This window comes from Euprymna scolopes, chromosome 14 (genome assembly GCF_053919585.1).
Source record: "Euprymna scolopes isolate OS-2025 chromosome 14, ASM5391958v1, whole genome shotgun sequence".
In the NCBI taxonomy this organism is placed as follows: Eukaryota; Metazoa; Mollusca; class Cephalopoda; order Sepiida; family Sepiolidae; genus Euprymna; species Euprymna scolopes.
Window position 1 is genome coordinate 24,886,386 of NC_136495.1, and position 15,894 is coordinate 24,902,279.

The 15,894-nt window shown below is 35.4% G+C and overlaps 1 protein-coding gene across 5 annotated transcripts in view; it reads right to left on the minus strand.

The window, feature by feature from the left end:
• The window catches only part of LOC145292916 (uncharacterized), a 122,546-nt gene that overhangs the window by 37,484 nt on the left and 69,168 nt on the right, over positions 1-15,894 (minus strand). For 2 of the 5 annotated variants that reach the window (XM_080139074.1, XM_080139076.1), the window contains exon 7: positions 12,718-12,833. The exons of the other annotated variants lie outside the window; for them this stretch is intronic. In XM_080139074.1, coding sequence (XP_079995200.1) covers positions 12,718-12,833 — 116 coding nt within the window. The remainder of the gene's footprint in view (positions 1-12,717; positions 12,834-15,894) is intronic. 5 annotated transcript variants of the gene reach the window in all.

Genomic DNA, 15,894 nt, shown 5'->3' on the forward strand with positions numbered 1-15,894 from the left:
TGGTAGATGGGGTTCTCTAACACCGCTTCACAAATCTTTTACTTAAAAAAAGGTTTTCTTATTTCCTTTTAATATCTTCTCTTTTGAAGATTAATTGTTGGAGGCTCCGTAAATTTACTCTTTCCCCCCTACTTTCGTTGTTCGGGCATAGAGGTTGAGGGGCATAGAGGTTAAAAATGTCGTAAATGATCTCAAAAGGTTCTTCCACTTCATCCTGTGTGTTGATGGGATTCGTTTTATGCTGTTTTCTTAATTGGCTAATATGTCTCTTATGGGTATGTTTGTACTCTTGGATTATGCACACCATCTGACTGATTCCACTAAAAATCGTACCCTCTTCACAGTGCAGCATATATTTTTAATTGAAAAAAATATAGCCTGGGAGAAATCGTTTTATTGTGTAGGGGACTGTTCCCACAATTGCTCTTTTTCGGCCTGACTTGTTCTTAGATGCTTGGGAATTAATTTGTCAAACACGGATCTCACTTTCTGGCAAACATTGTTTCTGCCGGTGAGCCAGTTGATGGTATATTCGCTTCAGCGTTATGCGATAGCTTTATAAGAAATGCTACGGATACTCGTGCGAGAATGGAGATTACTTTGTGTCGGTATACTACAAGACAAGTAATTCGGGGTCAATGAATCAGCATATGACCTCGCTTGTAATAATCTCTACTATTATATAAAAGTCACTTTGTGTGTGTGAAAGAGAGAGAAAGAGAGAGTTCCATCCTTATAGGTTCCGAAACGGTTAAGCCTATTTTTTTGAAAATCTCACACAAAAGTAATTTATATGTCTGGCAGTGTTCTTAGATATGTTTTGTACAGAAATTCATCCGATAAGTATCGAAAATCGAAAAGATATTAAAAATAGTAGTTTTTCTTCTCTTATAAATAAAAAAGAAGAATTCTTACAGGGGAATATTTTACGTGACACCGGCCAAGGGAAATAATAAAATTGTAACTATGGTTAAGATCGTCAAGTGCAAATATCAGCTGACGTAATATTGTAAACAAACACAGACAGAATTTGATGAACAACATTATCATTATTTATTTATTTTTATTTTTATTTTTTTACGAATTAGCCAACCGGGCAAATAATTTCTCGTAATATACAATAATCAATAGAGAATTGCTTTTATAATAATGGATATGCGTATTGTTCGACCGGGCAACGCCGGGCGACCAGCTAGTTAATCACAAGAGAAACGATACTGTCCCGGGGTGGGTCACTACTAGTGCTTCCAACCTGATGAACTGTTTATTTGAAAGAGACGCTGGGTAAACGGTCTGACAGAGCTTCCATATTGTGGAAAAACAGTATGGGTACTGTTAATTCGCTGTACATAATATTCCTGAGCGAGGTTGGCTATATGTAGATAATATTCGAAGACGGGGAAAAAACCTAAGTTGGGACCGATACATGTCGCTGCGTAACTGGGTTTTTCATACCTGGTGAAAAAGAAGTGTCCGTAGTCGAGGGGTGTGCAATAAGTAATGCCCCTGACCCACTTCCCATAGAAGTAGAGCAACGAAACTTGGCACAGTTATTAGTCTTTCTCTACATAGGAACCACCCAGAGTTATGCATTTCTCCCATCGTTTGATGCAGCTCTGGAGACCGTTTTTGTAGAACACCCCAGGTTGGTCCTCCAACCACGACATGACTTCAGAAATCAAGGCTGCATCATCTGGGAAACGCTTTCCTTTCAAGAACAACTTCATGGCTCGGAAGAGGTGAAAGTCAAGAGGGTGCAAGGTCAGGAGATTAGGAGGATGGGGTAGGATTTCATAACCACACGCCCGTGCTTCTGATCTGGCGACATGCAAGTTGTGGACCGGAGCGTTGTCCTGCAGGAAGAGAGTACCTTTGCTGATATTGCCCCGCCTCTTCATTTTCATAGCTTCCCTTAATTTCCTCAAAAGTGAAGCATAATAGGCTGCTGTAATTGTGGTACCCTTTGCCAGGAAATCTGTCATCACTACTCCGTCCTGGTCCTAGAAGACTGCGAGCATGACGTTACCAGCGGAGGGCTGCGCCCTTGCCTTCTTTGGAGGTGGTGAGTTCAAGTGCTTCCATTGCATTGACTGGGCTTTGGTCTCTAGATCATAGTGATGGACCCAGGGTTCATCCTGTGTAATCAGTCTTTTGAAAAACTTTGACTCATCTTCTTGGCACATCTCCAAATTTATCCTCGAGCACTCGACGCGTTTTCGCTTCTGGAATGGTGTGAGCAACCTGGGAATCCATCTGGCAGACACCTTATGCATATGCAAATGGTAATGAATGATAGTTTCCACAGACCCTGTACTAATCTTGACATCTTGGGCTATTTGGCGAATAGTAATGCGCCGATCTTCCAAAATGGCAGCTTCAACTTGACGGACAGATGCCTCATCAATGGCAGAAGGGGGGCGACCAGGTCTGGGAGCTGTTTCCACAGATTTCCGGCCATGTTTGAATTCACGATGCCAGCGTTTTACAAGGTCATATGATGGGGCATTATCACCATAAGTTTCTTTCATTTCATCAAAAGTCTCCTGTGGTGTACATCCTTTCAAATACAAAAACCGGATCACTGCTCGACATTCAACAGACTCCATTTCATACCTGACTCAGTTCAAACACCTGTAAAACAGAAACCACAATTAGTTCAGAGCTGTAATTTGTAATAACCCGTGGAGATATAAATCAATGCACATACAAAATTTCAGCTAGATCAGACAACTGGAAGTGGGTCAGAGGCATTACTTATTGCACGCCCCTCGTACGACTGGGTCGGTTGGAGAAGATGTTATCACTTTAAGGCGATCGAGAGTACGCCGCTTGTGGCTGGTTTCTCGGTTGGTTGTCAATCGCTGTATTCGACAGAGGAGAGTTAGCTTGGATGCTGACTACGGCGTATTTTCGTATATTCTTATTTGCTATTTTTTATTTGATCTAGTTTGTCTGTTTCTATTGCTCCTTTTCTTTCAATTGTTATGCGCTTGTTTCGCTATAAACAGTTTGGCAATCTTCGGACAGTCTTTTGCAGATCTGGTTCACTTTCTAGTCTCGATAGAATTTTACGTCTTATCTCAAAATTTTTAGTGGAGATAAGCACTTGGGCGAATATCAAGCATTTGAAATCATCGGCTGATAATTTTCACAATCGAAAATTCTCATGATGCTAATTTACAATACAGGCAAACGTAATATAATGCTCGTCATTTCATTTTGACACGTTGAAACACTCTCATTTTTTGTGAAATAGAGTTGTATTTGGGCTAAATAACTCGGACAAAAGTGTAATTGCTTCAGAGAATTGTAATTCAATTGTTTTCTTTCGGTAGAATATAGTCCACAAACTTACGATGTTTTGTTATTCCTAATTTTCTGAAGAGTAGGTGAGCCATTTTACCGTCCTAATAATCCTCACAGTCTACCGTAAAAAGGTCTTCGTATCTTTTATAGAAAGCTTAACAATTTTTATCTTCGTTCGTAAAATAAGTGAATGTTCCAACAGAATTCCAAATTATGTTATGGGAAAATGCAGGTTTATTTTCAATAAGTTCATTTTTACTTGATGCCTTAATAAGTAACTCTTTTTTTCTGTTTAAGACGCCATTTTCATCTTGTTTTGTAATTGAAAGAGCATGGTTTTTTTGCTATTCTTTTTCGTTGCAGCAACATTTTTTCTTCCCATATTTGATGTCGTTGTAACGTACGTTCCTCATGTTCTTGTTGATGAAGCATACGTTTCTCAATCCTCTGCTGATCATCAAGCTGCGCCTTCAGCATTAGCGTAAAAACTGCCTGTAGGTTTTCTATAATACGTTCAAATATGTCCGTCTTTCAAAGGCAAACATAGTTTAGAGAACATTTTTTGCAAAAATGGGTACACGTAAACATATGCACTTTTAACATCCAAAGAAGTATCCATTTTTTTCTAATAATCCGACGTCCGAATCTGTACGTTTTTTTTTCTCTTTTCAATTTCTTTTGGCAATGCAATGTAGAACAGTTTTTTCACTAGTTATTATAGGAACACTGCGATATTGTAAGTTTGAATTTCCGTCGTGAATTCTCAAAACCTCGTCGTCATTTGTTATGCTCAATGATAGAATAACACGGACGCGAATCCCAAGTCAAATAGTATATTCTTTGTAAAATGTTGTCATGGATAACCCTGGGGTGGTGAGAGTATTTCCCCTCACCCTCACTCTGACTCACTCAGTCACTCACTATGGCTCTTTACCTTTCTCCTACTGCGAAAGGATGTGGCAAAGGTCGGAAAGTGTGATGAATGGGCCAGCACCCCTAAAGGAGGAGCACTTCGGTCCTGCAAAAAAGTGAGTTTCCACATAGAAATTCCCCGGTAAAGGCGTATTAGAGAACAAGCAATACCCCCCTCCGAAAACTGTGAGGCAAGACATTGGAGGATGGGCCTAAGAACATTCAGCCCGACAGCTAAAAGACCACTGAAATGGTCTAGTTTCTGTGGGACTGATGGTTGCAATCGGAATCTCAACTAGTGTGCCACTCACAGTGGATCCCTACTCGTTCCAATCTGATAGCCGTATTTATTAGATGTGGACGAGTTCACTAGTAGGTAGGTTTCCCTAACAAGAGGTGAACAAACAGACGGGAATTACTCGCCGTGAATCAAAGAGAGGGCACATCTTTTGGAGACACCCTATATTTCCATTCTATGGACGTCAGGCGTGAATGCAGACCCTATATAATTATTCTACCATCTTTGGGCGGAACAGAAGTTACATTTGATCCAAACCCAAAGGCCAAGGAAATATATTTTAAATCAGGTTTCACACTTGAGACAACAGTGCCATTGGATGAAATTCAACAAATTACTTTTTTTGTATTGCATGTACAGCGGTCCGGAAGTTTCATCTTTTTAACGAGGAGCGGGGGTGATAACGTACGTGCGAGCATGACATTGCTATAGCGTATTGTTATACAGACTAGCCAGATGCAGGACCATTATCACTGAACCTACTCACTGTCACAAAATCCTCTGAGATGAAGACATCGAAGGACTGTCCAAGACTGTCAGTTAGTATCAAGGGCGTAATCCACCCACTTCGAGTACCACATGTCCAAAGGAAACGTGTATTTTAACGCCGTATAGGAAGAAGGGTAACCACAAATAGAGACACTATATTTTCAGGTTTTTATCATTTATTTTCTGTAAATGTAAAAATGTTAAATAATAAACAAAAATAAACAATTAGGCACAAGGCCAACTCAAAAAATGGGGAGGAGGGTCTGTAGTCATCCTTGTCATCGTATCTTTTTAATTGTGCAAAGGGTATCCCTAGATAAAGTTTTAACTCGCAACAATCACTCCAGGGGCTGTCCTACTTAATGTTTCCAAATCAAATCGATTTTTTAAAAAATAATATAATAGAAAAGATTGATCGTTTTTCATTTACAAATAAACAAAATCAACAAGAGTAGAAAAAGAGCCTGAAGACCAAGAAAGTGCATTTTAGTTCCGATTTCACGTTCGACACAATCGCTACATCAGATGAAATTTAAAATAATACATTTCTTTTCATTGTATCTTCGGCAATCCGACGACATCATCTTTTGAAAAGAATACAGTTATTTCCGTAATAAGTAATTAGCATCATCCATTCTTTTCTGTAACATTTCTCATAGACGTGATGTTGCTAGTCTCAGACTTTTATATAAATACAATTATGGCATGTGTTCTTCAGATTTGCCCTATTTACTTCCTGCTTCCTTTGCTCCGGCTCATTGAATTCGTTGGTCAAGTGGTTTCATCAATTCGCTATTTTGATACCTAATTTTAAATACAGCTTCCTATTTAAGTAGGTTCTTTCCAAGAACTGCAGGTTTGGTGAACTTTCTTCATTAAAATTGTTTTCCACCGATCTATAGCCTTGGTCTTTCCAATATTAAACTTAGCTAATAGGCATTTGATCTCTTTGCGATAATCATCTTTTGTTCTTGTTAGCTCCTTACATTAAGTGGCTTCACAACTTGCCTCGAGCGATTTCCAAAATAAAATAATATAATGAGTTTGAGTGATTCTTTCATTCCGACACGGGCAACACGTATCCAACACGAGCAAACAAACACACATGCAGACATTCATTTATTACAGAACATTATTGGATCTCTCTTGCAATTGGGTCATCGGGTATATTCGCCAGGTAGTTTAAAAAAATTTTTTCATGAGCCCGATAGATCCTCAAGTTTGTTGCTGGTAAAACAAAGGCATCAATTCAAGAGAAGGAACAACATTAAAAATGAAATGAAACGCCACGTTTTATTATATTTTAAAAGGTTTATTTTAAAAAGAAAATGGTGATTTACAACACGAGAATACAATTCAGATTAATTGACAGAAATTTTTTTTCCAGTTTTAGATTTTACATAACAAGGTTGACAACAGATGAGTTACAGCCAGGCTAGCGTACAGACGTCCCCAAAGAGTATGTATATCCAGATCAGAGTACCGAGGCTTGAGAAAGAATAGGTTTAGCAAGGCTAGAGAACTGAGGTTTAACAAAGGATAGCTTTAGTTAGATTAGAGTAGAGAGGTTTCACAAAAAATAGTTTTAGCTAAGCTTGAGTACCGAGGTTTGACAAAGGATGGGTTTAGGCAGGCTTCAGTACCGAGGTTTGCTAAAGAATAGTTTTAGCTAAACTATAATAACGAGGTTTGATTAAAGATACTTTTATCTAGGTTTGAATAACGAAGTTTGACAAAGGATGGTTTAACCAGGTTTAGTACCAAAGTTTGACAGAGAATAGTTTTCACCAGATTAGAGTACTGAGGTTTCAAGGATAGTTTAATTCAGGCTTGAATGCCGAAGTTTAACAAAGGATGGTTGTAGCCAGGCTATTATACCAAAGGATAGGTATATCCAAACAGAAGTGAGGTTTGACAAAGGCTAATTATAGCCATGATAGAGTACCAAGAGTTGACAAAACATATGCCTTGCAAGGGCAGAGTACAGAGATTTGACAAAGGATAGCTTCAGCCAGATTAGAGTACCTACGTATATTTGACAAAAGAATAGGTATCGCCAGAGTACCAAGCTTTTGATGAGTGACAGAGGTGTTTAACTATATGTTGATAAAAGGTGACTATTAACTAGATTGGAGGACCGATGATTGATAAAGCATCAGTAATTCTGTACTGTAGCTTTACTCATCCTCTGTTTGTTCTTGATTAATCATTTTTTATTATTATTATTAGTAGTAGTAGTAGTATTAGTAGTAGTAGTAGTAGTAGTAGTAGTAGTAGTAGTAGTAGTAGTAGTAGTAGTAAAGAACAGGGAGAAGGAAGAACAGTAGGTATTAAAAGTATTTACTGCAAACTGATGTAAATAAAAAAGAGAGCTTAACACAGAGTCTTTATTAGAGGCGTCATACAAAATCATTTATCATTAAATATATTAAAACACTCCTTAAACCCATAGATAGATTGCCAGATGATGTGTGAGGACACATCAAGACAGAGAAAAAAAGCTCGCAGTCGCTGGAGAAGTTCTTTTAAAGCATGCTTCATATGAAATAAGGAGAGATTAGCAGTTGATGGAGAGAGAGAGAGAGAGAGAGAGAGAGAGAGAGAGAGAGAGAGAGAGAGAGAGAGAGAGAGAGATGGGTATACAGGGGGCTGCATCAGATTTCTCAGTACCGCACATAGTCCATATCTATGGCAACTACAACAGAGTCTGCTGATGCAGGATATGCCTGCACAGACACGGTAGACGCTGCAATGAAGCAACGGACTAATCTGTGTAGCAAAACTCTGTTCTCTATTGAGACAAACTTATGCCAATAACAAATTCTTTATTTACTTATTTTATCCTTTAGTCCTTACATTCTATGCATGATGTTTCTGACAAAGGGGGAGAATTGCTGTTTTTCTAGGGCTGAATCTATCGTTGGATAATTTTTGGCTTTGGAATAGTATTTTTTTTTTTTTTTAGCTTCTTACATCAAGCGGCTCCACTTTAATCATCGGTTAAAGCAGATATATTAACCCTTTTATGCATTATTATTTTTGAAATCGCATAAAATAAAGCAAGCTTTTATTAAAAAATATGAATGGTGCGTAACGTGTAAGAAGTTGAATTCTGAAAGCGGTGACAAAGCAGTTTAGTAGAAAACACTTTTGAATGCAAGACAGGTAAAAACAGATTAAATGACATTATTTTTAAAAAATTCCATAATTTTGAAATTAAATATTTATTTACCAACGTAACGTGTCAGGCCATGATATGGTATGGATAGTGTCATATTCTTTACACTTTCGGGGTAAACTTCCTTTTCAGAAAAGAAATTACCACTCAATCAACGTTTGTTTTTCGCCCGGAAGTTGTGAAATTATAGGATGCCTATTGTGATATTTCTGTGAATAATCTAGTATCGTCCGTAGATCACATATTTAATTAGTGAGAATAAATATTTGCACAGTTTCTTTCCATGTCGCACTGTCCTGTCTCAGCCATAAGTACACGCGAAAGTGACTGTGAAAAAAAGGACAGAGTATGGAGAGACACATCTCTATAAGATTACTCCAGTGGTTCGCATGATATGAAACGATACCCTCACCTTGAAAAGTAAATGAATGTGACAATAAACGCAATTTTTTGTAAGTTTTTGAAATTGCTATTACGAAATATTTATACATTTAAAACTAGAAAAATATGTGGCCCATTTGGATCATCCAATGAGCCAATGTTAGATTGTCTGAATCAGGAAAAAGCGCATTTGCAAAGTTAAATATAAAGATAAGTTAATCTCTTTCTCTCTCCTCCTCCTCCTCCCTCTCTTTCTCCCTCCATCCCCCTCTCTGTTCTCTTTACAGCTATAGGTTAAATAATATTAATACTCTTGTAATATTTCCTTTTGTTTTTAATGGATTGCACCGGTTGGGTTACCCATTGAGCTCATGTTAGATTATCTGAATCAGGAAAAGGCGGTTTACGAAATTAAATATAAAAATAAATTAGTCTCATTCTCTCCTTCTTCTCCTCCTCCTCCTCCTCCACCACGACCTCCTCCTCCCTCTCTACTTTTTCCCTCTCTCTCTCTCTCTCTCTCTCTCTCTCTCTCTCTCTCTCTCTCTCTCTCTCTCTCTATTCTCTTTACAGATATTAATACTCTGGTAATATTTCCTTTTGTTTTTAATGGATTGTTCTAGAGAAAGTGACGGAAGCGAAAGCGATAATACCCTATGAAATAAAAAAAGGAGGCAAACAACATACAGTGCAAGAGAAAGAGAGTGTGAAAGTGATAGATGGAAATTCAATACTATATGAATAACCTGGTGAGTAATTGCAAATTACGGTTGATTAAAACAATTAAAATGGAATTATTTTAAAACATAACTAAGTCCCCCAAAACTGAGGAATATTTTAGCATGTATTCTACGTGATTCAAAAATATAAGGACAAAGCCTTAAGGAAACAAACGTTGATTAACTTTTATATAACGTTTGAATATAATTAATAGGCTATACAGATTGTGTCTTCCATATTTTAAATATATGAGACAACTTCACGTGTGTATTTCTCGTTGTGGCAACGTAACTTCGATAATCACATATTGATTTTTATTATTATTTATTAATCAAAAATTAATTCGAATAAAAAATGCAATAACGTAGATTAAAAAGAAATAAAAAAATATTTCTATTTTGCAACTCATTAATAACTTCCTCTATCGTTAATACTATGAAGCAAGTTTCCCCCTCCTTGCATTCGTCACATAATGTTGTTGCAGCATAGGAATTGAACGGAGTCAGGATAATTAGCTTATTGCAATGTTATAGTAAACACCACAACAACATCGCATAGGTTTCGTTCTTTCTTTGTTCATTATATTATTTGTATTATTCTGTTTTAGAAGGTATAGGTTCAATTCTCAGTGCGAGCGATACTAATTAAGCTTATACGAATTATTAAGACTTCTACTTGGTCATGGCTGACGGAAGGAGAGCATGCTACGCCCGTGGATTAAATAAAGGGTTCCGTTCGAAATTCCATACAGATTATGGAGTTCGAGAAAAAGATTCCCGAGTTCGGCGAGATACGCATGAAGAAAGTCGGTCAAAATACTGTGAGAATCACATTTAAGATGAGATCAGTAATCCAAATAACTAAAATAATACAAACATTTCACCTAAACAAAATGTAAGGTAACTACATCGTTGCAAGTATGTTACATGTTAAATGAAGTAGGATAGGGTTACAATTCCAGTTAATGTTGGTTTTGAATCTGTTTGAGTGGTGCAGCATCTATCGACGAATGCTATAGAATAAGTCGAATTGCTTGTCTTTTTTTTTTGTTTCTTTTATTTATTTATTTATTTTTATTTATTTTTATTTATTTATTGTTGCTTAATAATGATAGCATTTTCTTGTAATGAGTATTACGTGATTGTTTATGCCATCATTATCTCGTATCACCTAAACAAAATCTCATGTGCTTACACCATTGCAAGTACATTAATGTATATTTCGGCGTATAAGGCGACCGTCAGATAAGACGAGGTACAAAATTGGAGCAAATTTTAATAAATTTATCATATACTAGCAGAAACCGGGGAAATTTCACGACAGATGAAAAATTTAAGAACACATTATAAACAAAATTAAATTAAAAATTAAAATAAAACAAACAACGACGAATTTAAAACAAATTTACTTAATCTTTTAAAGCTAAAAGAATTAATTTACAAAATTACATTTTTCAATGAACATTGTTTTGCTTTTGCGTGATGAATGAATTATAAAAAAAACAGATGTCAATTAACTTGTAAATTTTTTTTTGAATTTAACATCACCATAATTTTTTTTTTAAATGTAAAGTAAAATAACCAATTTGAAACAAGAAAGAGACAGCTATATCTTTTATTGTTTAAAAAGTTTTGGAGAGGAAATTGTTTTAATGATTTTTAACTGATAAAAAAGCGACTATAAAGGGAGATAATTCGTTTCTCATTGATTAATGTGTGCGATGATGATATTTTGTGTGACACCGGACGTCGGACAAGTAAATTAATATTTAGATTGGTTGTATAAGACGACTGCTATATCACCAGACACTGTTTGTTTAGCCTAGGCTAGAGATTGCACCCAGTATCTTATGAAATATTGGTTTTTAAAGATGATTTTTTTAAACTTTAAGGCTCGCTTTATACGCCGAAATATACTGTATATGTTAGATGAATTAATTGATTAATTAAAAAAATAACTTGGGTGCTAGAATCGAAACCAAAATATTTAGCGCTCCAGCCGCGTCTCCTACAGTTTGAGAAACATTTAAAATTATATCACTTCAAGCTATGAATGAATTTGCGTATGCGCAAAAGTAATAAAAATATGTCGACAAGTTGAAATGAATATTTAGCATTTAAACTTGTCAACATATTTCTGTGCGCGTTATTCAACCATCCAAACAAAGATTTTACTCGTTATAGACCATCCTTGGTGTATGATTACTATTTCTGGTCATGTGACCAGTAGTTTAAGAGTTTTTCCGTTAAATATTTTCACCCAGATGCAAGGCAAACATGCGTACATCTACTATTTCATTCATATAGATGTAGTAACATAGATGTAGTAAGTCTCGGAAAGTGTTCGATTTTCCAAGGAAGAGAATTTTCACAATATCGTTTAATTAGAAACTTTTCATATTTCTCTCAAAGTGCTCGACTTGAACAGAGATTATGTATATATCTTGCTCCCCATCTGGGGGGCATCACATGGGCGAGGAAAAATTATTCATAATTAACATTAAAGTAATGCTCTTAAGACTACCATTAGCAAAACAACAAATAAATAACAACTATTAAAATTGTGATATATTCTTCGCCTTCGAGGAGTGGCTTAGAGATAACTCTTCGGATTCGGGACACTTGGGTCAGTGGTTTGATTCCTGGTAGGTTCAGCTGCGCTGATCAGTCGTATAACGACAAAACACGTGTCCGTAGCTAATATATATATATATATATAGGTGTGTGTGTGTGTGTGTGTGTGTGTGTGTGTGTGTGTGTGTAAGAGTGTGAGTTCCGTTATAGATTTGGCTTTCAATCTCACTTGATGCATATTATATATATATATATATATATATATATATATATATATATATATATATATATATATATATATATATATATATATATATATATATATATATATATATATATATATAAACATCTGCTAACAGCAATTTCATGAATTTTATCTTTGTTAATCCTTACAGAGATGAAATCTCGAAAATTTTGTTTCGCTTAATGGTTACATATATTTTCATAACTTACCACCTAGCTCTACTCACATATTGAGGACTGTTGAAGTAAATACTGAAAAATTGAATCGATACATAAGATGCATTTCCTTATAACATCCATGGAATAATATGCATTTGTGTATGGGTTTTGTGTGCGCGTATCAGAGATAAAGAGAGAGAGAGGGGGGTAGGAAAGAGAAAGAAAATAGGTATTTTGGGTTCATCACTTGCGTCAGGGCATGTGTTTAAAGTAGTTTAAGTTTACGAACTAGCCTGGCCGAAGATTGTATTATCGCAGTCTGCTCAAATCGTAACTCTCATTGCATGGATCATCTGAATAGAAAGCGAGCTGTTTTTTAATGTTTTTTTTTATCCTGGATTTGACAGTTTTGGGAGGGAATTGTTAGCTGAATTAGTCCAAAATTGGGTTAAACAGACCTGCTTTGTTCTGTTCATTGTTGACCTGGCTATACCTTTGGAATGTATGTAGTTGTAGCCATTCCTTCCTCAGGTCCACGGGGTCAGTGTAATCTGTAGTAAGGAGGCAACCCAGCCTGTCAAATAAACAAGATGACCAGCACTAAGAATTAGAATACAGCTTGACCCACAGAGTCCGCGTTATTTCGACGGGACATTTCTCCGCTGGGTTAAATTGACGAGAACAACGGATCACGTAACCGAGACGAGATTTCAAATGGAAGACAAAACGCGGAATGCAAAACATCGAAAAACAACGAAAATCTTTCAGACAACTTGGAACATGATTTTTTCAATTTTTTACAGAAAATTTGGAGGTTTTTTAGACACTACAAATTGTGAGGTTTTCAACAAGCAAATTATTTGTTCATGTTGTCCGTTCAAACTAACTCAAAGTTTGATTGTGCTAAAATTAAAATAGAGATTAGCGTAAAACATAAAGCTGCTTCTTTACTATAAGTAATAATTGAAAGTCGCATTTCAAGTAAAACTATTTAGTGTAGTAACGTGTCATGCCGAAATAAGTAAAATAACCAAAATTTTCAAAGAAATGATCGAATAGAAGATCATATAGAACAATTTTTTTACAAATAAGCATCGATCTCATCGTATTTTCTCTATCCGCCATTGACAACAGAAGAAGTACCGGAAGTTCCCGTAAAACAAGGGAGATAATTCTTTCATTTAAGTAAAAATGAACGATGTAATACAATAAAACTACAATTTATGATAAAAAATTGATTTCTATTTATAATTAATCTTCTATGCGATTAATTAAAAACTTTATTTTTTTTAGTTATTTTACTCATTTCAGTATAATAAGTAAATACATGAAAGTGTTTTTACTTGAAATGCGATTTTCAATTTCGACAGTAGTACTGAAAAGAGAACAATATGAAAGGAAAATGTAGCGGAAGTTGTTTTATACTCGGCGAATATGTATGATGCTTGCTCAAACTGACACATGGCACAAAGTTTGGTTGCGCTTGATAGAGAGATTTTAAGCTGTTTTAATTACAAAAGTATAAAGATGATTTCAGTTATTTTTTTTATGGCTTGCAAACTGCTTGGGCTTATTTAATATCAATTCTATTTATTTTGGCAAGAAAGAGTTTTATACTTAAGTTTTTATTTCTATATTTTAAAATATTCAATGCCTTTTAGTTTCCATACAGATGATTGGCAATTTCTTTTAGTGTGTGTGTGTGTGTGTGTGTGTGTGTGTGTGTGTGTGTGTGTGTGTGTGTGTGTGTGTGTGTGTGTGTGTGTGTGTGTGTGTGTGTGTGCGTGTGTGTGCGTGTGTGTGTGTGTGTGCGTGTGTGTGTGTGTGTGTGTGTGTGTGTGTGTGTGTGTGTGTGTGTGTGTGTGTGTGTGTGTGTGTTTTGCGAATAAGATGGAACTAACAATGGCGTAAAAGAAATGGGAACAAAAATGGCGTCAAGATGTAACGGAAATTTAAACCCGGCGAAAAGTTAGGTCCTTTCTTAGATAGCACAAATGGCGTGGTTGTGAACAAATTATGGCTTTATGGTGATCGTTCAAACTAACCCAAAAGTTTGGTTGTGCTAAATAATAATAATAATAATAATAATAATAATAATAATAATAATAATAGAGCTTGACTATTGACTGATTAATGTAACTTGTTTTTGTATCAAATAACGAAGATGATTTTGGTTCAGCAACGATGCACACAATTCAGTTATTTTATCGTGCCTCTATCAAATATTCGATTTGAATATATATATATATATATATATATATATATATATATATATATATATATATATATATATATTTAATAAGTCATCAGATATATCTTACTGGGTCTTAAATATCACTGTCCTATCCATCCTGGGTTCATACCTTTTCTTAAAAGTATTAGTGTGTACTATGATTCGAAATAACCTGTTCACAATCAGTGATGGTATCCACCAGACCCATCGTGAACTCATTTCCATAGTGCGGATTAAGTTATTTTTTGTTTTTGTTTTTTAAAGATATTTCATGAGAGGGTGTGCGAAAATAAGAGGAGAAAAGTGAGGAGAAGGGGGAGTAGAAGTTGAAAAGGGTGTGCATGATAGCAAGGGAAGACGAAAAAAAAGAACGTTAGAAGAAGAAGAAGAAGAAGAAGAAGAAGAAGAAGAAGACGATAAACCCTTATTTGTGAAAATCAGACATCTTAAAAAACCTACGAGAGGTCCCAATACCATATAATCTCATACATTTTGCTAGCTCTCCCGAAAAAAGTTCAATCTAATAACGCTAAACTAACATTTACACTGGCGCATGCGCATACAATCAATTTATATCCTAGTCTTTTTTGTTTGTTCATCTTCACAATTTTATCCAACTCGTTTCTTCTTCTGATGTCCTTTTCTTACACATTTCCCTTCTTTCTCCTGTTATTCTTTAACTCAAGTACGGACGTGTGTCTTAGTGTTCCTATTTACTTGCATCCTCACGAGGGCAGAGTTACACACAAGGTGAACTTTAATATAGGGCCATTCTGGACTGAGACAAAAATAAAAAATTCACTCAATCCAGAGGGATTTATCTTTCATTCACCGAGGACAGAAAATATAAAGTTTAATATTAGAACATATACTACACTTTACTCATAGCCAAAGAGTGCCACTTCTTTAAATTTAAATTTAACATACTACGCCTATATCGTATATCTGTTTGTATAGAAATGTTAGACCATACTATGTTGTTCAAGAACAATTATATTTTTTATCGCTGGAATTCTGGGTCATCTAAAAATATCATAAAATTTAATAATGATCTCAGCTGTCTTTCAAATTTTAATAATAATGTCCAGCATATTCTAAATTACTGATTTTCAATTAAAAAAAATATAAATAACCATTTTATTCCTTTTATACTTCCATACATTGTTACGTAAAAAAAAAAAAACTATTGTAATGTTTATTGGTCAGTCGAGAATGTTACAGCTAAAACATTCTTTAAAATAATGTTTTCATAGTTTTTACATTAAATAGCATTCTCTTTATATAGTATAGGAGATCGTAGTGCATATATTGTGGCGTGCAGAGTTCTGGAGATGCCTAGGTCAGGATCTTATAAAAACTCAAACATAAGTCCCAGTACTTAAAAATATTATGAGAACGAGAG